The sequence below is a fragment of the Squalius cephalus genome (assembly GCF_949319135.1).
Source record: "Squalius cephalus genome assembly, chromosome: 8".
In the NCBI taxonomy this organism is placed as follows: domain Eukaryota; kingdom Metazoa; phylum Chordata; class Actinopteri; order Cypriniformes; family Leuciscidae; genus Squalius; species Squalius cephalus.
The window spans coordinates 17,954,351-17,981,953 of record NC_137129.1 but is presented as its reverse complement, the minus strand read 5'-3'; the positions used below and the strand labels follow the sequence as shown (position 1 = coordinate 17,981,953).

Genomic DNA, 27,603 nt, shown 5'->3' with positions numbered 1-27,603 from the left:
CGGCACGAGCAACATAAGGAACGAGACATCTTTACAAAGACGCTGGGCTCTTTTAGTAGGGAGTGTGAGTCGCGGGGGCGAACACACACTTAGAGAGAAAAAGGATATAGACGCCGGATAGCGTAGCAGAAACGGCGACTGAAGGCGGCGAGTTGAGGCCAGTGGCTTCAGATGCGAAGGCTCGTCCCGCAGAAGGCTTTCTCAGACGGCACGGCTTCTTCCTCTCGGGATCCAGCAATGCGTACGCTTTGCTGAAGAGATGAAAAATCAGATTCGATCAGCCTATCAAACTATATATATAAGCCAAGGCACACCCGTTTCGGTGGGATGTGACGTAGTGGGCGCCAAGCGCCCTCATTGGACATGACGTCATGAGGGGCCTCTCTCGATAGGCTGCTGCAGTTGCCGCAGGGCAGCCAATGGGCACGCGAGCTGTCTCGCCTATGTCTGCATGCTGCCGCAATGCGTTTTGCATTATTACAAAATTAAGGATAATTTTTTGGCTTCAATATCTCGCGGAAAAGAGATTTTCCCCTAGCGTAAGATATTACGCAGTACGAGAGACCTCTCGTAAGAGAACCGCATTCTTCCATCTTAAAAATATATCTAAATTACGCTATATGCTCTCAATGACAAATGTGGAACAATTAGTTCATGCGTTCATGACCTCAAGGCTAGATTATGGACAGTTGGTCCAAAACGCAGCAGCTCGAGTCCTTACCAGAACCAGGAAGTATGACCATATTAGCCCGGTTCTGTCAACACTGCACTGGCTCCCTATTAAACATCGCATACATTTAAAAATATTGCTGATTACTTACAGAGCACTAAATGGTTTAGCTCCGCATTACTTGAGCGAGCTCTTAACGCATTATAGTCCTTCACGTCTATTGCGATCTCAAAATTCCGGCCAGTTAAAAATACCTAGAATATCAAAATCGACTGCTGGCGGTAAATCCTTTTCCAATTTAGCACCAAAGCTTTGGAACAGTCTTCCTAACATTGTCCAAGAAGCAGACACACTCTGTCAGTTCAAAGCTAGATTAAAGACACATCTCTTTGACCTAGCATTCACATAATACATTATAGACTTCTATAATTCAATGTTAGGCTGCATAGATTAGGTCAGCTGGAACCGGGAACACTTCCCATGAATCCTGATGTACTCGTTACATCATAAGAAGAATGGCACGTACGCTAATTTTAGTGTCTTTGTTTATCCCAAGGTTTTCCCGCAACCTGCAGGATCCAGGCCATATCCAGATCTGACGAAGGACCTTCGCCTGGACCCGATGTCAACGCAGTGCTGAAGTGCCAACTAGTCTCTCCCTATGGAGGATCCCTTTACCACTCCAGATAAAGCGTTGCCGGAAAACTCGTTTCGCGTACCTACCCCGAAGTGACAAAATAAAATAAAAGTCTGTATCAAATTTACAAGGAAAGACCAATACTTTGTTTAGGCTTGGTCTGTAGGGAATTACAAACCTGTGCACATATATTCAAACGCACATAACTATAGAACCAATTCTTAATGCGCATGTGAACGCCATTAGCATTTATCACAGGTTCGCATTTAAAGTCTATGTAGAGAAAATGGTGTCGTCTTAGCGGCCCCTAATTTAATAACAAATGATCGTTGCGACGGAAGCGAATCAATCAAAACTAACTTTAGCTGGAAAATAACTTTATTAAAGAACCACTGTAAAGGCAAAACAATCTCTGTTACCCTAAATGATATGTTTGTCTCTGTAAAGCTGCTTTGAAACAATCTACATTGTTAAAAGCGCTATATAAATGAGGATGACTTGACTTGACTTGACTCTTCCATAATATGGAAGTTTTTCTTTAATGGAACATGTCCAGAAACAATGTTACATATTTTGACAATATACAAAATACAACAAAGTATAAATTGTAAAATAGCATTAAACATTAAGGGCCCTATTTTAACAATCTGAAACAAGTATCAAGTATCCTTTTATAATAAACTATCTATCTATCTATCTATCTATCTATCTATCTATCGTAATAATGTGTGATTTGCAAAAATGAAAACTGCTGCTTCTGTGTAGATGAGAGAATCAAAGTGTATGTGCGTTGTGCACACGCTACATTGATTATGGCCAAGCATGCACCCTTAAAATAGCATCTGAATAACATGCGCAACGCGTATAGAATTTACGCATTAGAATTGTTTTCTAAACCTGCAAAATAGCATCAGGGAACGTTTGCGCCGCAACACGCCTCCTCTTTGCACTGAACCGCCCCGGGGAGTGCAAGTGTATTTCCTAGTTTACCGACGTGCGTCTGTGGAGGGAAAAGTCCGCTGTGCGAGGGTGCAAAATAGGAATGATACATGCGTCGGTGTACAAAGTCAATTGCGCTGGGTGCAAGACAGGGCCCTAAATATTTCAAATTAATGTCTTATTTGGGAACTCTGCCTTTGTGAACCACACTTTTACAGAGGGTTTGTTAGTGCAGCGCACACAATCACTACATCATCTAGCATATCAACCTGAGACACAGGAATAAAAAACTGCAAGCTCATCCCGTATTTAAAATCCCCTATCAGCTAAAACCTCATCCATAGGCTCCAACAGTTCCAGGAAACCTGACTCTTTGGTGATCTATTTATCAGAAACCCGCCCACCTCACCCTGGAGACAAAAATGAAATTGCCCCAGCAGGTGTGATGGCAATCAAATATTTCAATGTATTATTGTGTTTGTAATTAGACAAGGTCTGGGCCCTTGCAGTCAAATTACTAGGTCGAGCTATAAACATTTCTGGGCAGTATATTATGCAGCAACATTTTTTGAAGCGTCATTTGAACGATTTCATGCCTTAGTTCTTCATTCTCACTGCGTAATTTAAAACAGTCCTGCTACAGGTTGATGTAGTCTTCCTGCAGTTGATGATGTCTAAAGCAAAGATCATCATATTCCTTTCTTGACACTGGGCGGTCCCCTTCAGCTTCCTCCTCATCTTGAACAGAAAACAAACAGACATACAGAAGTTCAGTGAAAAATTATGACAACATTGGAGGGTGTAGCTTGTGGTACCACAGGGCTGGTGTATTAGACTGCATTAGTTTTAGCTTTACATTTAAGAGATTATTCATACCACTGCAATGATCAATGGTACAGTGATCAATGGTACAGTCTTGTTCCATTTCAACCATGGAAGAAGCAGGTTGCATGTCAGGGCGTTCATCTCTCTTCCTTTTCCTAAAGGAAAACAAAAGGAACAATTATTGCTGTGTGAAACCATTTAATCATTGTCTAGTTAAACTAGGCCTTCTCAATATTGCTGTGATATTGAAATGTTATCATAGAATTTGCATGAAACTAATGAATTTACATGAACAAGGAATTAAAATGCTGTAATTGTAATCTTTTTAATTAGATATCAGATTCTACACTGAACATATGGTCAATAACACCACTGAGGTCTAAGTATCTCCTTGAGGCATGCTTATGCACTGACAAACATCAGACCAATATAATGAGTATTGATTGAATTTAAACAAGGTCCAAAGTCCATATAAGACAGAAGGAGAGAGAAATACATGTGACTCAAGAGAGGGCTAGTGAGAGGAGTTCAAAGACATTTTGATAAGGATTAGATTAGGTGGTCTACACTCTTAACCCGAATTAGTTGACTTTACTCGCAAATCGCGTGGAAACCTGTTGCCTTATACCACTTTAGTTTTTACACAAGCTGAAACTAAACATGTTGAGTTGTATTAACATGGAACCCTAACTTTTTACACAAGCTGAAACTAAACATGTTGAGTTGTATTAACATGAAATCCTAACTTTTTACACAAGCTGAAACTAAACATGTTGAGTGGTATTAACATTCATATCAATCATAAGGAAAGACCCAGACAATAAGAGATTAAACAGATGAAATGAGGTGCTGATGACTTATAATCTTTATAGATGACTACATCAATATGCAGTCATAGTCACTGGATCACTATACTCTTGGCTTTTTTGCTACAACAATTGTGCTTTTTAAACACACAGGTAAAGCAGCCAGAGAAAAACTAATGTTCAATTGTCAAGGGCAAGAGCCCAACTAAAGCCAACACTTATCACCATTATGGTGACTACAAATTAAACAATAATTCATCAACATCTAAACCTCTGTTAATTCTCAATACCGTCTGCTTCTCAATACTCAATACAATTCTCAATACTTGTCCCGCCAGGTGTAGAGCCCCTTGGATGCACGTTAGACGTGGGTCTTTTCACATGACCAGGCAGGTTTTTGATTTGGCCCCTCCCCTTCCTTATGAAACTAAACATACCAAGTTATCTCTGCTAAACCTGATTAATGCAATGAATCTTTCAGTTAAATAGTACAAACAACTAATGTTGTTTAGTAATGATAGCAGGTTTTTACTAAACATAAAATAACGAGTAATGATCACTCGTAAGTTTAATTAGAAACAAAATCTGGGTTTACAGACTACTGCGCCAGTTTTCTGGATGTTGTAAGAGAGAAACAGACAAGCCTTATAGATAGATACTTTTTTTTATTCGTACCTTTCCATTTTTGTCTTAGGTGTCTGGCTTTGTTTTGTGTACACCAACAAGGAGGGCACAAAGTCAGGACTACTGGAGTCAAGAGATGCCTCTCCTACAAAAAAGAATTGCACACATTGATTACAATGCGATCTACTGTTGTCTAGTGAAAGCGCTAATGTAAAGCTAGTCTGCTAAGTCTGCTATCTGCTAAGTCATGACACAGGTCACAATTAATGCCAGATATCAAACTTCACCTAACTATTAAATCAGTCTACAGTTTACAGAAAACATTTGTTTACTTACCATGGCTTAACTCTACTGTTGTTTTCACGATGTTGGCGCTAGCCTGTGGCTAACTACTAACAGCTGGCTACGTCTGTAGCATGACACAGGTCCATGACATTTACCAAACTATTAACCTGCATAGCTTAATGTTATAGGCTAGTGTACAGAAAACTGTTCATGCTATCCAGGCTTTCGAGTTTAATCTAACAGAAAGGGATGATAAAGGATGACTTTACCTGATATGAAGTGTGCACTACGAACACAAACCTCTTTGATCGTAGCATTGTCCCAGTCTGGGATAGCTTGTAGCCACAGATGTCGTCTATTTTTTTTTTGGAACGGATGAGATCCTGCAGGAATCCTGAAAAACTTGACTCCACAACTGGAGCGATTTTCACAGTCCACGAAGCAACAAGTAGACTTTTTTTCTCTAGACGAGAAGTTAACACACAATTCAATGGGATGGAATAAACTTTCTGACCCCGACCTGCGCACTGCGACCTTCAAATTTTCCTGTGACATCAGCCAGCAGTGAAGGGGTCTATATGATGTTATCTAGGTGAAAGAGTCTCTGTGTGCTGGGAGTTATCTAACTTCTGTGAAGCGAGACAGCTAGCAGATGGTTGGTTTAGCTTGTATGTCTGCTTCTTGACTTGGGCCCCAGTTAGTCAAGGTTAAACTCTAAGACTATGTGCCATATTACTGTAAAGAAGAGTGGCACCACCCCAGGAGGGATATATATGTCTCTCTTCAACAGGTCAGGTCTGCCCCAAATACTTTTGTCTATGAATTGTCGCATCCAAAGCAGTATCCAAATCCCTTGCATTCTTACTATTCTCGATTAAAGTTTGGATGTATGTCTCTATTTCTGAAATCTTCTCCATCAGCCTGACTATCTCCCTGCATTTATCTCATGTGAGACCCTCACCGCTGACAGAGAATACTATGCTATACATGTGGCAGGCAGTGCATGTGAGAAGATGTGTGAGAAGATGGTGTGAGAGACCCGGGTTCGAATCCACTGTGAGACACCAATGTGTCCCTGAGCAAGACACTTAACCCCTAGTTGCTCCAGAGGCGTGCGACCTCTGACATGTATAGCAATTGTAAGTCGCTTTGGATAAAAGCGTCAGCTAAATGAATAAATGTAAATGTAAATGTAAATGTAAGATGACATGTCTCACCATGTATGTTGACTGATCTGACTCACCACATTTATTTGTTTCACTCTAGCGAAATGCAAGTGCGTTGTGCTAGTGATAACGATTTAGATTAAAGCTAGCAATGTCCGATTAATGTAACAGACAATATTAGATAATATCAGATATATTGTCATGGTTAAGTTATATTAAACTAGATGTACCGCATGGCGGTACAAAATATAACCGCCGCTCAGGCCTGCACTGGCTTTCCACAAAAAATATACTTACTAAGTATGAAAAATCTGTGATTTTTTTTTTCAAAGGACCCTCCCATTCAATTTCTACAAACCTCTACCAAACGGTTGAGGTACCTGTTGATGGTAAAAGTCAGTTATCTGACTTTGGCATGGGTTTGTTGTGTTTTACTGAAATAAAAAAACATTTTTTCCCCAAAAAAGTGGTTTTATCTTGTAGCCCTGGTCCCAGAGTTTTAAAAAAACAATGTTAACAAAATTAAACTCATTCCCACTGTACCTAGTAGAACACTTAATTAAATGTCCCATTGAAATTAATGGGATTTTATGGATTTAGGTGAAGAAAGTGTACACATAATACATTTTGGTCTGTACCATGAAGAGAAAACTGATTCAACTATATAAACTATATATTTTCTGAAAGCGTAGACTCTCAGGATGTGATCTAACATGGCATGAAACATGTCCCACCCACCTCATTAGTATACTGCCCAAGCATAACACATTGGGTATTGGTAAATCGGGTATATGGCTGATACCTAAAAAAAGTAGTAGTATGTGCATGTCTGTCTGTGTGTGTGTGTGTATGTGTGTGTGTTTGTGTATGTGTGTGTCTGTGTGTGTGTGTGTCTGTGCGTGTATGTGTGCGTGCGTACATGTGTGTGCGCGTGTGTGTTTGTGTGTGTGTGTCTGTGCGTGTGGATGTCAGTGTGTGTGCATGCTTGCGTTTGTTTGTATTCCTGCATGTGTGTGTGTGACAGTATCAACCAGCAACCATTCGCTCAACAGCACCATCTACAGGCCGATGAGTGTACAGTCACTAAATGTGCACATAAATTAATTTATTTTATACCCCCCCATGAATGAAATTCTACGAAACTTAGCATACCCCCAGAGGATGTCAAGTTAATCATACACATGAAATATGGTGCAGTTCTGAACATCTCAACTGAAGATAGGGGCGATTAAAGCAGAATAATATTGCATTTTCATTTTTTATGGGAGGGGCGCAAATCACAAATGAGTGATTATGGGCTAGGTTGATGTGGGCCCTTAAAGCTACACTGTGTAACTTTTTTAGTTGATTCTTAGCAAAAAACACTTAGTTCTTTCAAAAATATATGTGCTCATTAATGTATATTTACTTCTTTCAAGTAATAAAGTATTCTCTTAAGTTTATAATCTGCCATTGAAAGTACATACGGGTGAGGGGTTCGTATGCCGGTCGCCATGTTGCCCCTCCATCTTGAAACTACATTAGCCAAAGAGGGACATGCCTGTAAATTCAAGCTTCGCCTTTTGCGTTTTTCACTCAGTGACACCGTAACGAATGCGAGGGGGAGATTACTCGCGAGCTCGCGAGTGCCGGCAGATTTGAAAGATAGTGTGGTGTGTGTGTGTGTGTGCGTGCGTGCGTACTCACATTTGAAAGAGAGAATTAAAACGTCAACGCGACAGACAAATCAGCAAGACCATAGTCAATATTGGAGTAACTTTTCCCAGATGGAAAGAGCTCATGAGGAGAAAATATTTTAAAACGGACGCCGAGGTTGCCTGCTTTCTTCTCGACAGGTAATTCAGCCTGTTGTAATTCATTTGTGTAAATTCGAAGTTTTATAGTTGCTTGTCTAACCATAGCATGGTTGTGCATAACGCCAGAACGACCTCTAGTATAACTTCATCCTCGCGTCAATGGTGAAAAAGTATTGTTTACCTTGTAACATAAATCTGTGCTGCGACAGATCACAGGTAATGAATAGTTTTAAAGGCGCAATTTTTTAAGCTATATATAAAAAAAGGACACTGTAAATTTTTGTTATTTTTAATTGCTTTTACTTTGTACACATTGTAACGTTAGCCTAATCTGATTATGCTGGGATAGCCGATTCCAAGGGTGAAGTTTACCTCCTGACATCTGTCCTGTAGTTTTATTCATTTTAGACATATTGTTTATTATTGTCATGGACGAAGTGATAACTGGAAGCCATGTTAATCTTGGAATAATACGGCCACCATAGGAGTTAAAACGCTCTCGGAATTGAGAGGAACAGAAACTAATTTTCACTGGGTAGTCATATACAATTTCACCACTAGATGGGGGTAAAAATCACACAGTGTAGCTTTAAGAGCAACATACCATAAAAATTTCTTCATCCTTGGTGCCACGGTTCAGGTAGTTATTTAGGAAAAACTGCATTTTTTGGGTTTGGGGGGGCCCAGTGCGGGGGGGGGGGGAGTGGCCCCCGGGGACCAAACGAAATTTTTCCGTAAAAGTCTAGTGGGGCTACATGCCCACCAAATTTCATGTTCCCCGGTGTTTCGGTGTCCCTGGTATCGTTGACGAAAAAATTCAGTAGATGACGAAAAAAAAAAAAAAAAAACTTTGACAATCGATTATGGGCTAGGTTGATGTGGGCCCTTAAGACCAACATACCATAAAAATGTCTTCATCCTCGGTGCCACGGTTCAGGTAGTTATTTAGGAAAAACTGCATTTTTTGGGTTTGGGGGGGCCCAGCGCGGGGGGGGGGAGTGGCCCCCGGGGACCAAACGAAATTTTTCCGTAAAAGTCTAGTGGGGCTACATGCCCACCAAATTTCATGTTCCCCGGTGTTTCGGTGTCCCTGGTATCGTTGACGAAAAATTCAGTAGATGACGAAAAAAAAAAAAAAAAAAAATTTTGACAATCCCTATATGACTGCTTTCGCTAGCTATGCTAGCGGCGGTCATAATAATATAAACAGCAAAGAAAAATAGAGAATGGAGATTAAAAACAAAGCTATAAGGAGCAACAAACACAATCCACTCAGGCAGATAGAAAAGTTAAACGGGCATCTCCTCTTTGACACCTACTAATTTATACTCTACTAGGCGTCTCGCCCTTTTTGAACACTATCATTTGGGAATAAGGTCTCTGTTCCACTTAAGCAGTATCACTTGGGAATGGAAATAAGTTATCTAGTGCTCCCTAGCCTGCCGTGCAGCAGTAATCAGACAGACTCCAGACAATGCCTTCAAATTATATATATATATATAATGTTTGTGTGTGTGTGTGTGTGTGTGTGTGTGTGTGTGTGTGTGTGTTTGTGTGTGTAATCAAAATTATTCATACTCTTAGTAAATATGATCAGGGAGTCTGCGAAAATAAATCTGCAATTTACAAAAATCTAACCTTTCATTTGTGAATAAGAATTTAAAACGTATTTACCAAGGGTATGAATGATTTTTAGTTATTATTAATTAGAAATTTCCTTCGTTTTTGCATCCAATACAGAGCCCTTTTGTTAAGGTTATCGCAAGCATAAGAGATAAACTGAACCTAATTATGCAGGGTGCCATGAAGATTGCAATGATGAATTCTTTAAATTTGCATCAGCCACTTCAAAGAACAGCCTGTGAGCCAAAGATGATTCTGTAAAAGCTTGTCAAAGTTCCATATATGTTAAGAGTAAATTACCCTTTTACTTCTTGCATTAGGATACTGATAATAACCTTACATTAATATCCAGTGTTAAATCAGATGATATTATCATAATGGTTTTGTCACGGAGTCACTTACACCATCCACTCAGCCATCAGCACCAGATCCGCCCACTTGTTCATCATCACCGGAATTCTAATCACCTGCACCTGTTCACCCTCATCAGCCTCACCATATCAAGCCTGCACTCGCTCCAGTTCACTGTCTGGTCTCGTCATGTTACACAGACTCTTCATCCTCATAACATCCCTGTGTCTTCATTCCTCAATCTACCTCAACCTCACTTCGTCTTCATTTGTGTTACAGTCAGCTAAGTCCTACGTGTCATCTAGTATTACCATCCTTCACCTGTTGTATTCTGTTTTGGTCCAGCTCTGTCAATAAACTGTTTATTTTACAGCCACCGTCTGTTCCCTACAGTGTCATGACAGAAGACCAGACCTACCATGCAGAGCACGAACACAGATCCGTTTGCCAAACTGGTTCAAGCAGTTCGGCAGTCACTGTCACCACCTTCTTCTGCTGCTGCCTCTGCCAGTCCCATGGCCCGTCCAGTGACATTCACCAGCGAGGCGGAGGATTGCAGTGGATTTCTGCAGCCACATCTCTTCCCCACGGATCGTGCAAAGGTGGCTTCATGATTTCTCTTCTCTCCGGTTGAGCACTACAGTGGGCACAGTTGTTGTGGCAGTCCAACGCTCAAGTAACCATCTCGTTATCAGCCTTCACCAACCACATCAAGGAGGTTTTCGGACAATCAACTTCAACCCTCTCCGTTCATGATCAACTCTTTCATCTTCACCAAGGTACCGAATCAGTCAGTATGCGCTATAACCTTTCGTACATTGGCAGCCTCAAGTGGATGGAATGAAACCGTTCTTCTCACCGCCTTTCGACATGGCTTGAATGCTGACATTTGCCAACTGATGGTTGTTTATGATGCCATGGGGATCAAGAATTTAATCCAAAAAACCATCCGGGTGTCAACGACTGTCAGCCTGCTCACCGCACCAATCCCCGCTGCATCCTCCGCCTGCTGCAACATCTGTCGCCCTTCCAGCACCTGAGCCGAAGCAGGTCGACTCCAACCATCTCACTCTTGCGGAGAGTCAGCAGAGGACTAACAACATCTGTCTATACTGTGGGAGAGAAGGACACGTTCTACAGAACTGTCTCATCTGACCACCACACCCAGCGGTGAGTATAGTCCATCTTCCACCTAAAATTACTCCTCAAACCCGTACTACCATATATGTTCTGACCCGTCAAACCTCTGTTTCAGCACAAGCCCTCATTGACTCCGGCTCAGTGGGGAACTTCATATCTCTCAACCTCCTCCAAAGGCTCAACTTTAAGAGGAAGGTGAAATCATCCAGAACTGGCCACAACCCACCACCATTAAAGAGTTGCAGAGATTCCTGGGCTTCGCCAATTTTTACCGTCGTTTCATCAAGAGTTACAGCTTAGTCAGTTCACCTCTCTCCTGAAAAACCAGCCCAAGTCTCTGTCCTGGACACGTCTTGCCCTCCTCTCCTTCAGCATTTGTCTCCGCTCCAGTCCTCTGTAATCCAAACCCTGAGCTACTGTTTGTCGTCGAGGTCGATGCATCCACCACTGGAGTCGGAACAGTGCTGTCACACCGGCAGGGTGATCCCCTACGCCTCCATCCATGTGCCTTCTACTCTAAAAAGCTATCCCCGGCGGAGCAGAATTGCGACATTGGGAATCGTAAGCTCCTTGCCATAAAGCTCACTCTAGAGCAGGGTTTCTCAAACTCGGTCCTGGAGGGCCACTGTCCTGTACAGTTTAGCTCCAACCCTGATCAAACACACCTAGCTGTGAGTTTCTAGTGATCCTGAAGATATTTGATTAGCTGGCTCAGGTGTGTTTGATCAGGGTTGGAGTTAAACTGTGCAGGACAGTGGCCCTCCAGGACCGAGTTTGAGAAACCCTGCTCTAGAGGAATGGAGACTCTCACACCATCCACTCAGTCATCAGTACCAGATCTGCCCACTAGTTCATCACCAGAATTCTAATCACCTGCACCTGTTCACCTCATCAACCTCACCATATCAAACCTGCACTCCCTCCAGTTCACCATCTGGTCTCGTCACACTTTACACAGACTCTTCCTGCTCTCACCAGAGATTCCCAGCATTTCCATACCTGATCTTCATCTTCATCCTCATCTTCAAGAGTCATGGTTAATTTTGCATATTTTTAGAGTTAGGGATTATTAAAACTATAAAATTTTAGGCATGTTATATTAAGCAATCAATATTGCTTCAAAAACACCTATCAACCATTCATATTACCCTAGCAACGACACAGCAACTATCCAGAATGCCCTAGCATCCACATAAAATGCTACAAAATTGCATGGACCTATACAGTAGCAATCACCCACTCACAACACCTAAAGAATGAACAGCCAGTATAAAATGCATTCATGTACATTATCTTGACAAAATGTCATATTTAGACAGTATATCTTAAGATTTACATCTTAGCTGTATATCTTATAATGTTGAAACAGCTACACAGAGGGAAAATACCCAAGCTACAGCAAAGCAATGGCATTTATTTGACAGATTACTCTTTTACTCTGAAAACTAAATGTCACAAAAGTAGAAGAGAGGCCAGCAGAGTGCTATTTTAATCTCAAGGGTGCTTACCTATAGGCTACATAGTTCAAATGACAAAGTAATTTTGTCTTGGCATAGCATGCTTGCAAAAATCAATTAGGTTGGTTGATGGCTGATGTAGTAATTAATAATTAAAGGTTATTGTTCAGACAAACACTGTTATTATAAATCAAAATGCGGTTCATTGCTTTAGCAGCCTTTTCCCAATAGGGAACTGATGAAAATGGAAACCAGTACTACTGGCTGTACATGGTTTTATTTGGAGGTGTAATTACCTTTAAAATGGATAAGAGAAAATCCAGTCAACTTGCTTGGGGTTATACACAAGTCAAATAGGAATAAATATTTAATGTGGTAATTCTTATGTTGTTATTGATCTTACAGCAGGAAATTAGACATCATGTTGGCCAGTGAATATAGGGTGAATACTGGTAAAGTGGGACACTTTCTGATAATTTACCTTCTGTATAATTTTTTATTATGATCCAAATGTCTTAGCCCCTCATATGTCTAACTCTACCATACAGAATAAAAAAGAAAGCAACATTAAACACAGGACGGATGACTCTTCCTCAAACACACATTGACCCCAAACCACATTTTCCAGGTGCTACTGTCAAACTGGGACACCTTTATTGGCAAACTGGGACACTTCAAACACATTAAATTGTTATTCAAATGTAGGCCAAATTAATTAAATACACAATAATAATATAAACAACAACAAAAATAATAAAAATCACTTTTTTTTAAGAAGGGGTGCAGGTACAGCAGATTCACCCTCTTTCCAACCCTCCCTCCCTTCCTTCCTCCTTTTTTGTTTGTTTGTTTTTTGGCATTGGCATTGGCACTGTTTTTTATAAGCAGTTTACAATCTTTGTTGAAATATCTAGCTTTAGAACTAAATTTATGAGGGGCATATAAAAAGGGAACTCAATTCCCCCATTAGAACGACTTAAATGGCTGTCCCAGTTAGCCAGTAATACCCTGTCCCAGGTTAACAGTACGCTATTGGCAAACTGGGACAGTGTCAAAATCACATAAAAAACAAAACAAAAAGATTCATATGAATGTGATTTTTAATATGTCATTTTACTTTACCATCGCAGTTCACTGCAAGGTTGATAAATATGTTGTGCCACACCCCCTGAAGTGATGTCATAGCCACATAACCTATATTTCTTTATCACATGCTTATGATGAGCTCAGTGTTGATTTTTAGTAATAGAATCATATACATGTAAAGATAGAAATTAAAAAGCTTAACTGTCCCACTTTACCCATTGTCCCACTTTACCAGTATTCACCCTACACAACAACTACATTAATTTAAAGATCCCTTTCTTTCCATAAACACCTACAGTATATTTATCCTAAGCCTTTTGTGATTTCTTTGGGGAGCTAGAACTGAAAGTGTAAGATGTCTGCCATGACATTGATTTAAACATGTTTTTGCTGTTGTACATTTCACTAGCCTGGGCTGCGTTTCCAGATAACGATGGATCTTAGCACTTACGAGGATTTTCTGCGAGCGACTTTACTAACGTTCGTGTTCATTTCACGTGCGTTTCACAAAAATGCACTTAATAGCACGATCATACGCAGATGTGCTTTAAGTGCTACTTAAGAGTCGCTGTCCGTTTGTCAAGTGCTGAAATATTATGTAATTATTCTTGTGCCAATAATAATGAACGTAGCTTTTCAAGAAACTAATGAAAATATAAATTAAAAATTAAATAAATTATCTTTGAAACTGAAAAAGAATAAATCGCAGGCAATTTTTTTTACTTCGTTTTTAATACACTGCATGTTTTTCTAACTATTTCTCATATTTCAATCGCTGTTCTGAACTTACAAATGCGCTTCCAGAGTTTTAATTTCCGCTTATGAAGGTTTCGTTTACGCTCCCTGAGTTTTCGTTCGCCGTTCTGACACATTTCTTTCGTGGGGGCGGGGCTAGTAGCAGTGTGTTCTCATTGGTTACTGAGTTTTTGATGGACAGCTTCGTGACTTGGAAGTGAAGACGTCAGTGGTGTGTTTATGTGTGGATGTCAGCGTCTGTAATCGCAGCTTTCTATTTCATTTGAGTGATATTAAGTTATGTTTGTTTTTTTAATTTTATCTGTATTTACCTGCTGCTACTTAGTTGGCAGAAGCTTTTAGGAGCACAAGAGATCTATTCAGGTGTAATTGTAGGCCTACATTAAAGTACTGTATATAATACTTAAAATATTGTAGTGTCCAATGTTTTCGGAGAATATTATTCCTGATGATTCTTTTGCATGTTAGGCTCTGATTAGGTTCAGCTGTTACAATTTAAAGAGAATACTAGCAAACGTGTGTGATATTCAGCCGTCAAGAAAGTCAAACTTCAACCAGGTAATCAAGGTTGGCAACCATGGCCATCACACTACTCGTTAGCATGGTATACGTTTACACCATCAAAATTAATGATCACTTAAATAAGAGGAATTTAAACAATATGAAAATTACAATTGTGGCCTGCAGTCAGATACAGACCTCAAAGGGCATTTCATTACATATGTCACAGAAAGAATGTTCTTGTTGCCATTTTTTTAATTGATAATTGTATTTAGTTATTTCATTTAATTAACACTATCTTCTAACATTTAAAACCGTAAATATATTTTAACAATCATCAACCGTTTCAATCGTGACTTATACAACCAGTTAAATTAATGTAATTGAAAATATGAATTCAAATAAATGTACATTCTTTATTGTCACTAAAGCATATACACAAGTATCAGAGTGAAGGTCTTGGATGCAATTATGTTGTGACCGGAAAGACCAGAATCCACAAAACATTAACTGCATACTATACATGTAATGCACAGTATTCTCGTGATATACATAGCTATACAAAATGCACAATTACAAATACAGAATACATTTTAAAAATTCATATAAATTTTAAATGTTGCAATGCTTCTTTGAACAGTTCCTGTTGCAGTACAAGTAACAAAGCAGTGACTGGACACAAGCAGTACAAGGATAGTCCACCCAAAACATGAGCATTCTCTCATCATTTACTCACCTTCATGCCATCCCAGATGTATATGACTTTCTTCTTCACATAAACATAAACAAATATTTTTAAGGAAATAATCCATCTCTGTGAGTCCATAATACAAGTGGATTGTAACCCATAAGACAGTTGGTCTGAAGTGATTTTTAATAGTTAAAACAGTCATATTATTAGTATTTTTCTTATCTAGCCTATTGTTTGACTTCAGAAGGCATTGATTCATCCACTGAGGTCGCATTGATTACCGTCACGGTCACTGTGTGTGGTTTTTAAAGCGTCTTTAGGACTCGCAGAGATGGATTACTTTCCTTACAATCTTAATTCGTGTTTATCTGTAGAAAGAAAGTAAAATGCATCTGGGACAGCATGAGAGTGAGTAAAATAAAAGAGAATTTTATTTTTGGGTAAACTGTCCCCTCAACATTCATATGCTGTTGGTATGCTAATCCAAGATCAGCATAGACTAATAAGAATAAAGTGAAACCTCTTGTGTACTTGTGAACTATGTTTCTTTTAATCTAGAGGAAATTGAAATATTTGCTAGTTTATATTAAAATAAATCAGGTGTCTGAAGATCAAGATCCCAGTCATTCAAAGGTGATGTGTCTGAACAAAGTAAGATTATTGTCTGATAGGGACAGTGGATCTCTGGTACTATCACTCCATCAGCATCACTCTGTGTCAGCATCAGAATTTTGTTTATAGAAAAGTTGCTCCACTCCCTGGAAAATGAGAGAGGAAATGTATTATAATCTAACAATACAAACTGCTTTGAACTCCCACATACAGTAACAAGTTGCAGACTTAAAATATGTATTATATATATATATATATATATATATATATATATATATATATATATATATATATATATATATATATATATATATATATTTAAGGGATTTTACAGCACTAAATATTTACCTCGGAGTCATGCAGCATTTATCATCTGTAATACTGTTGTGTAACCAGTAGATGGCTGTATAGCCCTATATATAAACATATATCCATGGCTGTGCATTCCCTAGTTGCTGGATGTTTTCAGTCATAATTACTTGCATGTATTAATTTTTGAATTTGGACATATATTTATTATTAAAGACTATTAAAGATTAAACATTTTTCTCAGAAATGTTAATTTGAAGTGCAACATCCTTGATGTGTCATTACAAGTGCACAGGTCATGTGAGTGATTCTTTCGGAGTGAACGCGGGTCAATCTGACTGCAGTAGATGTGAAAGATATGAATAAAAATGATGTTTATTCAGCCAGCGCACATACCTGTATTTACATCCTGTTTTCGTTCAAAGTCCATAGTAATCGATTGTCGAGTTCACGCGCATTGGTTTAGTACTCACATGACCTGTGCACTTGTAATGACACATCAAGGATGTTAAGAGGCTAAAAGCAGGTTTAAAACTTGCCCCATTGAAGTCAACAGGGTGCAAATTTTAAAAAGAGGATAACACGGTGTAGGCAACACCGATTTTTGTCGTTGTTCTCTGTATTGACAGCACTCCAAATGTACAAAAAAATGAGCTCAATGTTAAAATTGACCGGAGTTCTCCTTTAAATAGCTTTATTGGCATGGTAAAAAAGGCTTTACATTGCCAAAGTTGAATCAGGCAGTGATTGACAGCGCTCTGGTCCTATGGCATCGGTAATTGACTGATACAGTACAGATACTGTACAGTACTCTAGCCCAGTGTTGTTTGGGGTGGCTGGGGGGAAATATGATCTAATCTAAGCAAATATGATCTAATCGAAGACTGTAACCGAATGTAGATAAACAAGTAATGTAGCTGCCAGTGATTGGGCTAACAGTTAAATCAAGACAACACAGCTGTATAATGTTATGGGTTCTCACTGAGCTCTAAAAGGCCTCTCCACCTGAAAAAAGCCAGTACTGCATTATAAATAGTATTAGTAACGTTATAGTATTAATGGAAAAAAAAAAAATTCAGTCTTACCACGAGTAACGTTATCCAGTATCCTCCTGATATAGCGACGATGACTAATGATAAATATCATTCGTCTGTACTATTCCTTCTATAAGAAATCATCTCAACAATATAGTGTAGCAGCAAATAAATACAGATATAAACTTAATATCACTAAAATGAAATAGAAAGCTGCGATTACAGACGCTGACATCCACACATAAACACACCACTGACGTCTTCACTTCCAGGTCACGAAGCTGTCAATCAAAAACTCAGTAACCAATGAGAACACACTGCTACTAGCCCCGCCCCCACGAGAGAAATGTGTCAGAACGGTGAACGAAAACTCAGGGAGCGTAAACGAAAACGTACTCGGTTACTAATGTAACCTCGGTTCTCTCTAGAAGAGGGAACGAGTATTGCGTAAGGTTAGCTTACGCATCGGGAAAGTCTTCTTTCTTCGAGATCTGAAGCCAAAAAATTATCCTTAATTTTGTATACATTGTCAACGCAGTGCAGCAGCCGACAGACCTAGGCAGGCTGTATAAGCGTGCTCATTGGCTGCTCGGCGGCAACTGCTTAAGCCTATCGGTGAGCGCTCTGAACGCGGCAACCAATGAGGCTTCGCGCCCTCCACACCCTTCTAACCGTCAGAATGGGTGTGGCCAGCGTGTATATATTCAGCGCTCATAGGCTAAAATTCTGGTTTTCGCAGTCTGAAGCGCAAAAGCTCGTGGCGCTCGTGAACCGAGGTTACATTAGTAACCGAGTACGTTCTCTTACGAGAGGTCTCTCGTATTGCGTAAGGTTAGCTTACGCATCGGGAACCCTTTGTCAACGCCGTGTGCGCCGAGCATCCAGCCCATGAATCCCAGGGAAACCGGGGAAAACACTCTGCTGGGAAATGTGGCCGGTCGGAGAGACGGGCCAGCGCAGTACAGGCACTTCATGCAGCATATGAAATAGAGCGGCGCGGCCGGTCTATAAACATATAACAGTACAAACAGTAGGGCCGGCAGAGCGAGCCCATACAGTACATAAGCACTCATAAGGGTTGGAGAAAAACGACATAGTCGGTCTCACATGAAGGGAAAAATTCCCGCGCGACAGAGAATAATACGGGCGGCCAGCAGCGCGGGCCAGCACCGACAACAGCGCGTAACGGGAAATAGGAAACAGAGCGGATCAGCCGGTCTGAGTCAAACACTTCACCCTGAGTATAGTACCAGAATAGCGCCAGCATATGAACGTAGTCTGCACACGAGAAATGGGCAGAGCATACATGTCACTTATGCTGACAGTATTTTTGCCAGTAGGGCAGGAACTTCCAGGTTATAAAACCTCACGAATGTTGACGGGGAGGCCCAGCCCGCCGCCATACAAATACCGTGATTAGAAATTCCGCTGGACCAGGCCCACGACGAGGCCATGCCTCTAGTGGAGTGGGCTCTGATGCCCAGAGGGCACTGCAGGTGTCTGGAGGCATAAGCTGCTGCTATCGCGTCCACTATCCACCTGGACAAGCTCTGCTTCGAGGCGGCAAGACCCTTGGTGCGTCCGCCGAAGGAAACAAAGAGCTGCTCTGAACGCCTGAAAGCGGCGGAGCGCGTGATGTAAACTCTCAGCGCCCGGACAGGGCATAGGAGGTTATCACTGTCCCCACTGTCGGATGCTGGCAGAGCCGAGAGGGACATAACTTGTGCCCTAAACGGGGTTCCAATCGCTTTGGGGATGTAACCGTGTCTCGGTCTGAGAATGACTTTCGAGTCATTCGGCCCGAACTCAAGACATGCAGGGCTAACAGATAGCGCGTGCAAATCACCCACTCGTTTGACTGAAGACAGAGCTATCAGAAAAACGGTTTTAAGCGACAGATACTTTAGATCCGCGGATTCAAGCGGTTCAAAGGGAAAAGCCTCTAGGGCCGCTAGGACCAAGGACAGATCCCACGAGGGAACCGAGGGGGGCCGCGGGGGATTCATCCGTCTAGCTCCTCTGAGGAAGCGGATAATGAGCTCATTCCTTCCCATTGCCCGGCCGCGCGTCGTCTCAGCGAACGCTGCAATAGCGGCCACATATACTTTGAGCGTGGAAGGGGATCTGCCCTTTTCCAACAGCTCTTGTAAGAAGGAGAGCACCCGCGGGACCCCGTATGCGCGCGGATCCAAGTTTTTAGTAGCGCACCATTTAGAAAACACCGACCATTTAGACGCGTAGAGCCGTCTCGTGGAGGGGGCTCTCGACTGTGTGATCGTGTTCACGACCCCTTCTGACAGGTCAACGGGTATCCGTTGATCACCCATGCATGCAGCGACCAGCGCTCTGGATGGGGATGCCAGATCGATCCACCGGCTTGGGAGAGGAGATCCTTTCTCACCGGGATCGGCCATGGGGGTGAGTGCGACAGCCTCACTAGCTCTGGGTACCAAGTTTGGTTTTCCCATCGCGGGGCTATAAGCAGCACTGAGTGGTGCGTTTCTCTGATCCTCGAAATGACCTGTGGCAACAGGGAGAACGGAGGAAAAGCATACAGCGGGAGGCTGGGCCATGTCTGGGACAGCGCGTCCTCGCTCTTCGAATAAAACTTCGGGCATTGAGCATTGTCTTTCGACGCAAAGAGGTCGATTTCCGCTCTGCCGAATAGGCGCCAGAGAAACTAGACTGTCTGGGGGTGCAGAGACCATTCTCCCGGGGGAATGTTGTCCCTGGACAGTCTGTCTGGACCGACATTCAGGTGGCCCGGCACGTGCGCGGCTCTCAGCGAGCGCAGCGAGCGGTAAGCCCACACGAGAAGGCGTTCTGTCAGCCTGCACAGATTCCTGGATCTGACACCGCCCTGTCGGTTCACATAGGATACCACGGACGTGTTGTCCGAGCGGACTAGCACATGGTGATCCCGTATGAATGGGAGGAAGCGCCTGAGCGCGTTCTCGACCGCTATCATCTCCAAACAGTTTATGTGGAGGCATTTTTCCCGGTCTGACCATAGGCCAAAAGCCGGTTTGCCCTCGAACAGAGCGCCCCAGCCTGAGGTGGAAGCGTCCGTCGAGATAACTTTGCGGTGTGAGATAGCTCCCATTGTCACTCCCCGCTGGTACCAGTCGGCCGCTAACCAGGGCTTCAGAGCTGAAACGCAGCTCTGAGTCACTCTGATGCGAATACCGCCGGAAGCCCATGCTCTGTGAGGCACTCGGGCATTCAGCCAGCGTTGTAGCGGGCGCATTCGTAAAAGACCCAGCCGAAGCACTGCTGCGGCTGAGGCCATACAACCCAGTAACCTCTGAAATGTTTTGAGAGGTACGGTGCTGCCCGGCCGGAGGAACGCGGCCAGGCGTCGAATGCAGCGCGCGCGCTGTGTCGACAGGCGGGCCGTGTACTGATATACCTGGCCGTCGTAGGCGAATCTCAAGAATGGCCTGTGACGGGGTATTATCTGGATCTGAAAAGCACGCGTCTTTTAGATCGAGAGATGTAAACCAGTCCCTCGGGCGAATTTGCGCGAGAATTTGTCTGGTTGTGAGCATTTTGAACGGTCTTCTCATAAGAGCCTTGTTCAAACGTCTCAGATCCAAAATTGGTCTGAGAGCTCCGTCCTTCTTGGGAACGAGGAAATAACGGCTGTAAAAGCCCGACTCGCTCATGGAAGGGGAAACCGGTTCTATAGCCCTTTTGCACAGAAGCGTAGCTATTTCTGCTCGAAGTAGATGTGCTACTTCCCCATTCACTCTGGTCTCGATACGCGCTTGAAAGCGCGGAGGGCGGCGAGCGAACTGCAGAGTATAGCCCTGTTTTACTGTGCTTAGCACCCGTTCTGATGCGCCTGGAATAGCTTCCCACGCTTTTGCGTGTGCAGCCAGGGGCAGAATGGCCTCCGGGCTCCGATCGCCGCGCATCGCGGGCTCGAGAGCTCGAAACGGAGGGGCGGGCGCGGCGCGCGCGCTCTTGGTGCTTAGATACGGCGGATCGCGCGCAGCGATAGCTGGCCATTTTACACACAGTGTCCCGGTGGCTTTAGACGGGGAACATAAAGTGTGAGGCGCGACGCGCGATGGCGGCGTCGGGGGCGAAAATGTTCGTTAGTATGTGTGAGCGCTCGAGGGCGGGCACAGACTTACATTCAGGGGCGGGCGCGGCGCGCGCGCTCTTGGTGCTTAGATACGGCGGATCGCACGTAGCGATAGCTGGCCGTTTTACACACAGTGTCCCGGTGGCTTTGGACGGGGAACATATAGTGTGAGGCGCGACGCGCGATGTCGGCGTCGGGGCGAAAATGTTAGTATGTGTGAGCGCTCGAGGGCGGGCACAGGACTTACATTTAAAACATGACCGGTCGTGCGAAGCCGTGTGACAGAGCGGGCAGTGAGTAGGTGTGGGCACGAAGAAGTGGACACGTGACCTACTTTTAACACTAAAGCGGCTTTTGCCTGCTTCATGAGAGTGTGCTCTGTGAGAGACACGGAATGTATAGTGCTTGTGTACAGGGGTGAGCACAGAACGTGGGCACATTCACTGTACTAGAAACACATACGGCGTCAGCCGTGCAACCAGACATTATGCTCTTTTGAAATTTCTCTGGGTTGCCGTGAGAACGGCGGATGCGCGCAGGCGAGCGGGTAGATACCGGCTCGTTGACTGCGAGGTAAACAGCTGCAGTAGCCGTGGCAACGGGGATTGACAGAGCGTTAAGCTTCGACGGTGGTCCAGCCGCAGGGCTGCGGGATTTAACCGTCTTTTCTTCTCTCGTGTTTAGACGCTCAAAATACTCGAGCACCCTGAGAAGGTGTGGTGCGAGAGGCGGGTTCGCTTTCTGTAAGTAAGAAAGACTGGCCGCGAGCTCGGAGAAGCAAGCAGCATCAATTTTTATCTGCCCCGAGAGCTGGGATCGAACGCGGATCTCCCGCATGAAAGCGTATGATTCTGCCACTGAGCCACAGGGGAAAACAAATTAGCTTTCAGTTAGCGCGAGCATATAAAAAGCGACCCCATGTGTCGCGTCGGCGTTTGTTTGCAGGCGTGCGTGTTTAAAACAGGCTCGTTTACTGCAATAGTAATATTTCCAGTCGCCTGAACTTAAGAGGGGACTGAGAAATGTGTGAGGATTGGCGGTTGTCCAGCCGTAGCGAGACTAACACACTCTCTTCTCTTTTCGCCGGTGAGTGAGGCGCGCACGCTGAACGCTGCTCGTGACCGTCCGCTTTGTCATCCCTTGAACGGCGCAATCTGCGCGGCCCAACGAGGGAGAGAGCGGGCTTGTTTTCTGTATGTAAGAAAAACTGGCCGCGAGCTCGGAGAAGCGAACAGCATAAACTTTATCTGCCGCGAGAGCGGGGACCGAACCCGGGTCTCTGGCTTGACAGTCTAGGATTCCACCACTGAGCCACAGGGGAGAATACATTAGTACTCGGTTAGCGTCATCATGTCTTGTGACGGCGTTTGCTTGCAGGCGAGCGTGTATTTATAACAGGCTCGTATACTGCAATAGTAACAATTCCAGTCGCCTGAACTTAAGAGGGGACTGAGAAATGGAGGTTATAGTCCAGGCCACGGCGGGACGAAAACACTCTGTTCCCCTTTCACCGGTGAGTGACGCGCGAGGACGGAGTAGCTTTCTTGTAACGTAAAGAGAGCTCCAAGACCGTCCGCTCCTGCCATCCCTTGTGAGCGGGGCGGTTTGCGCGGCTCGAACAGAGGGAGAGGAAACTCGCTCCGAGACCGTCCGCTCCTGCCATCCCTCGTGAGCGGCTCAGTTTGCGCGGCTCGAACAGAGGGAGAGGAAACTCGCTCCGAGACCGTCCGCTTCTGCCATCCCTTGTGAGCGGCGTAGTTGCACGGCTCGAACAGAGGGAGAGTACGGGTATCTATCACATTCGCCTCATCTCCTGACGCGGCGGCGGCGCGGGCGAGAGCCGGCGGTTGAGCGGCCGGGAGGGAGAGGGCGAGAGAGAGCTCGAGGGAGAGGTTCCGGCGAGCTCCTCAGTCACAACAGTCTCCGGTGGTCGCTGCGAGCGGCGCTTCTTATTGCGCGGCCCGGCAGGGACAGGCGGAGCGACAGCTTGGTCGAAAGCTTCAAGTCGAGCCCGCAGGGTCGACATTGAAAGCTCTTCACACTCGGAGAGTGCGGTGGCGGTGTGCCCGCGGCCCAGGCGGAGAGCGCAGAGAGGTGGCGGTCTCCGTTGCTGAGCGGGGCGCGGCACGAGCCGCAAAAACGAGGCGTTTTTACAAAAACGCCTCGTGCTCTTTTAGAATACACACAGAAACAGTAATAAAGTAAAGGATATGTCGCCGGATAGCGTAGCAGGCACGGATGGCTGAAGGCGGCGAAGATGGCCGGCTTCCTCAGGCACTGTCCTAAGCTTGCTGGTCGCTGGTTTCAACGGCGGCGGCTCTCAAGATCCAGCGATGCGAAGAGCGTCGCTGAAGACAAGAAAATCAGAATTTTAGCCTATGAGCGCTGAATATATACACGCTGGCCACACCCATTCTGACGGTTAGAAGGGTGTGGAGGGCGCGAAGCGATAGGCTTAAGCAGTTGCCGCCGAGCAGCCAATGAGCACGCTTATACAGCCTGCCTAGGTCTGTCGGCTGCTGCACTGCGTTGACAATGTATACAAAATTAAGGATAATTTTTTGGCTTCAGATCTCGAAGAAAGAAGACTTTCCCGATGCGTAAGCTAACCTTACGCAATACGAGAGACCTCTCGTAAGAGAACTTCAGAAGCGGAAATGAAAACTCTGGAAGCGCATTTGTAAGTTCAGATCAGCGATTGAAATATGAGAAATAGTTAGAAAAACATGCAGTGTATTAAAAACGAAGTCAAAAAATTTGCCTGCGATTTATTCTTTTTCAGTTTCAGAGATAATTTATTTAGTTTCAATTTATATTTTCATTAGTTTCTTGAAAAGCTACGTTCATTATTATTGGCACAAGAATAACTCCATAATATGTCACCTTGTAGAATGACTTGTAATTGCAGCACACACTTGCAATTTTAAATGTTTAACCTAGCTGTTTTCACCTGATGTGCATTTTCTACGAGGCCAATAATCTATAAAAGCACAAATCTATGAGTGGAGACACCAGCAAAATGGCTGAACCAAAAAAAAAAAAAAAAAAAAAAAAAAAATTTTTTAAAAAGAGGAGATTAAGGTCATTTTAGAGGAGGTGGAGCTATACACACATATTATTTTCAGCAGGTTTAAGGGAAGTCATACAAATAAACAAAAACAAAAAATCTGGGAGGATTTTGCTAGAAAACTGACTGCAACTAGGGGCATTAAAAGATCAGGGAAGGAGGTCAGGAAGAAGTGGCAGGACTTTGCCAGCCTTGCTAAAAGGAAAAGGACTCTGCAGAGGACAACATTTAATAAAACAGGTGGTGGGACCAATGAGCCCTTGTCAGTGCTTCAGATGGTATTTGTGGTGGTATTAACACAGCCTGAGTCTGAGTCAGGTCCTTCATCAGTTTCATCTACCATCTCCCAGCACCTACCATCTCCTAGTGCTCCAAACAACCCTCCCAGACCTCAGCCTCCATCTTCAGTTGTCCAGACTGCAGCCACAACACCTCAGCATTTTGAGAATGTTTGTAGCTGTAGTCAGGGCATATGAGAGTGTCCTTACTTAACAGGGAGGAAGATGAAGAGGTGGTGGAGGAGGAGGAGGACAAAGATGGCATGGGACCACATGATGGCCAACCAAGAAATGCCCAATACATGGCTGGTTTTCATGCATGTCAGCAAGACATTGACAGATATTTTTTTGTTCATCCCTATTTTTCCCAGTCTTTGAAGCATATTACATCTTTTATTTATTTTTTTGGTCATTCATTTAATTTTGATTAAAATTATTCGATTAAATTATTTCTATTTTTTTTTTTTTTTTTTTTCTGACCTTTTTAATTATTTAATTTATACATTAATTTAACCAAAAAAAGAGTAATAAAGTGTACAATAAAGTACAATCAAAACCTTATATTATAATCACATTGCATTTGAATAAAGTTAAAGGTGTAATCTGCCGGTTGTCCTGGAGGTGACCTCATAACTCTGTCTTCTTACGATGCATTTGGGGATTTACGATTACTCCAGAGCACTCGTAGATCTACAATGATTTTTAAGTGCTACTTAAGTTACGATGCTTTTGGGAAACAGACCGTAATATTAAGATCAGTCGTACGATCGTTTTTACGATCTACTTAGGCTTACGATGCTTTTGGGAAATGCAGCCCTGCTTGAATGTTAGTGGTTTGTTAATAGCTTAATCTTTAATGCTTAGCGTGCTAAAATATAGTGATTAGTCATTTCACTGCATTAATAGTTACTATTCAAGACCCATTCACACTTGTTATTGGCTATATCATTGTCAGAGTATTGATGCATTACCAAACTGAATTTATTGAATTAGGCAACACTTTTAAATAAAATACCAGGTTTTTATCAAATAAGACAAACATATGTGACTTCATTTATTTGCTAAGTAGACCAGTATTGTTAATTTAAAAAACTGGCATTTAGGGCATCTGGGGAATGATAATTCAATATATGCTAATTTCATTAACAAGACAACCTATTCTCTAGCCTTTCAGCCTTATAAAGCACAAGTGTCATTTTCTAAAGAAAAAACTTTTGTAGGTGTCACACAGAAGTGAAAGAAAAGAACTCAGTAATTAATGTTACGTAAAAGTCCTTTGGATTTCAAATGCTTGGAAAACTGTCAGCCTGTCTCCTGCTTGTTTTTTTTTTTTTTTTTTTTTTTTTTTTTTTTTCATGGGAAATCCTTCTTCAGTGATTGATGAGAACTCGGATTATTGCTAAAAGCTTTGAACACCGAGTTCACACCAAATGCATTTATTAAAGGACTCAATCAATAACAGAAGATACACAATATGTCTGGCAATTAAAGTTATAGTGCAGTGATTCTCAACCAGGGGTATGTGAACCCAAGGGGGTACTTGGCAAGATTTCGATTTTGCTTTGTTTATCAACCTATAAACACAACTGGCTTGTGTAAGTGTTGTCAATTTGTGTGGATGACACTCACAGGGTATATGTCAATATCTATAGAGATGTTTCTGTAAACATCTCAATAAACAAGCTCAGGAGTCTCATTAAAAGGAGAGGGAGGTGCTTAACACACACTGCCTGGTTTTATTTCAAAAGTGCATCATTTTAATAATGATATTACTACAGAGACAAGTGGGTTTTGGATTCAAACTTTTATAATGCAAAACAGTTCGGATAAAGTTATTGATTTTTATGTAAAAAATAATTTACCCATCCTCATGCCACACCATACTTGTCTTTTTTATGGTTACTAAAGGAGTAATTAATAAAATGTAAAATCTGCTCTATACTTGAATGATCACTGGCAACGGTGGACAGTAACAAAGTATTTTTACTCTGTTTTACTCTACTTTTACATTTTAAGTATCTTGAAAAGAAAATTTCTTTTTATTTTGATGTGAATGAATTTAAGACTTTTCTTAAGTTGTGATGGCGATGTACAATTTGTGCTAATTCTTTGAGCAATAAACTATTTGCAGAACATGAATATTTAAAGTTGTCCTGTAGTCAATAATTGTATCCCTTAAAACCCATCTTTGATCACAAAAATGAAAGCCCGCCCACACGTCGACGGGATTGGTTACAAGGTAGTTTGTAAAGTGAGAAACACCGGCAATTTCATTTTTGAGGCTGTCTTTTTTTCCACTGCGGTTTTAAGGAGAAAATACTCAACAATGGTGTTGACTTATGAATTTGCACATGGTTTGTCTTAAAGCATAATAAAAACGCCACATAGACATATAAACAACATTAAAAACTTGATTTAACTGACCTGGGGACCCACTCTGCACATTTTGTTATTTCTTCTTTCACACACCTGATTCAGATCATCTTGAGGCCAGTCAGCTCATTAGGAAAGAGCTATGTCATTAAGGGAGATATCCAAAATGTGCACAGAAGTGGGTCTCCAGTGGGAAATTCGGCAGCCAAACCACATCATCTAACAAGGAATCGTGCAATCGGGAATTTAGTGATAGGAATTCGTTCCCCACAAGGATTTCACCTCAGATGAATTCAAATTCATGAACTTGAACATGAGATTCGCCGTATTGGTTATAAGCTGCCTGATTTGGAAGTGACCTCAGTCTGCATTGCTGCTCGCATCGCTGCATTATTGACACAGGACTTGATGTGATTCACTCTCCACTCATCTCTGAAAGTCTTAACAAAGCTAAGTTCCTTTTTAAAGGTGCTCTAAGTGATGTCAC

The 27,603-nt window shown here is 42.6% G+C and overlaps 1 protein-coding gene across 1 annotated transcript; it reads right to left on the bottom strand.

Annotated features, from left to right (window-relative positions):
* Nucleotides 1-167: 167 nt before the first annotated feature.
* LOC307162881 (uncharacterized protein) lies at nucleotides 168-27,195 on the bottom strand (the record flags this gene model as incomplete). Its single annotated transcript, XM_079878602.1, has 5 exons — nucleotides 27,168-27,195; nucleotides 4,553-4,646; nucleotides 3,123-3,226; nucleotides 2,862-2,984; nucleotides 168-251 (listed from the first exon to the last, which is right to left on the bottom strand). Exons 1-5 carry the CDS (start codon nucleotides 27,186-27,188, stop codon nucleotides 168-170), a joined length of 426 nt encoding a protein of 141 aa, XP_079734728.1. The 5' UTR covers nucleotides 27,189-27,195.
* Between the last annotated feature and the right edge of the window lie 408 nt (nucleotides 27,196-27,603).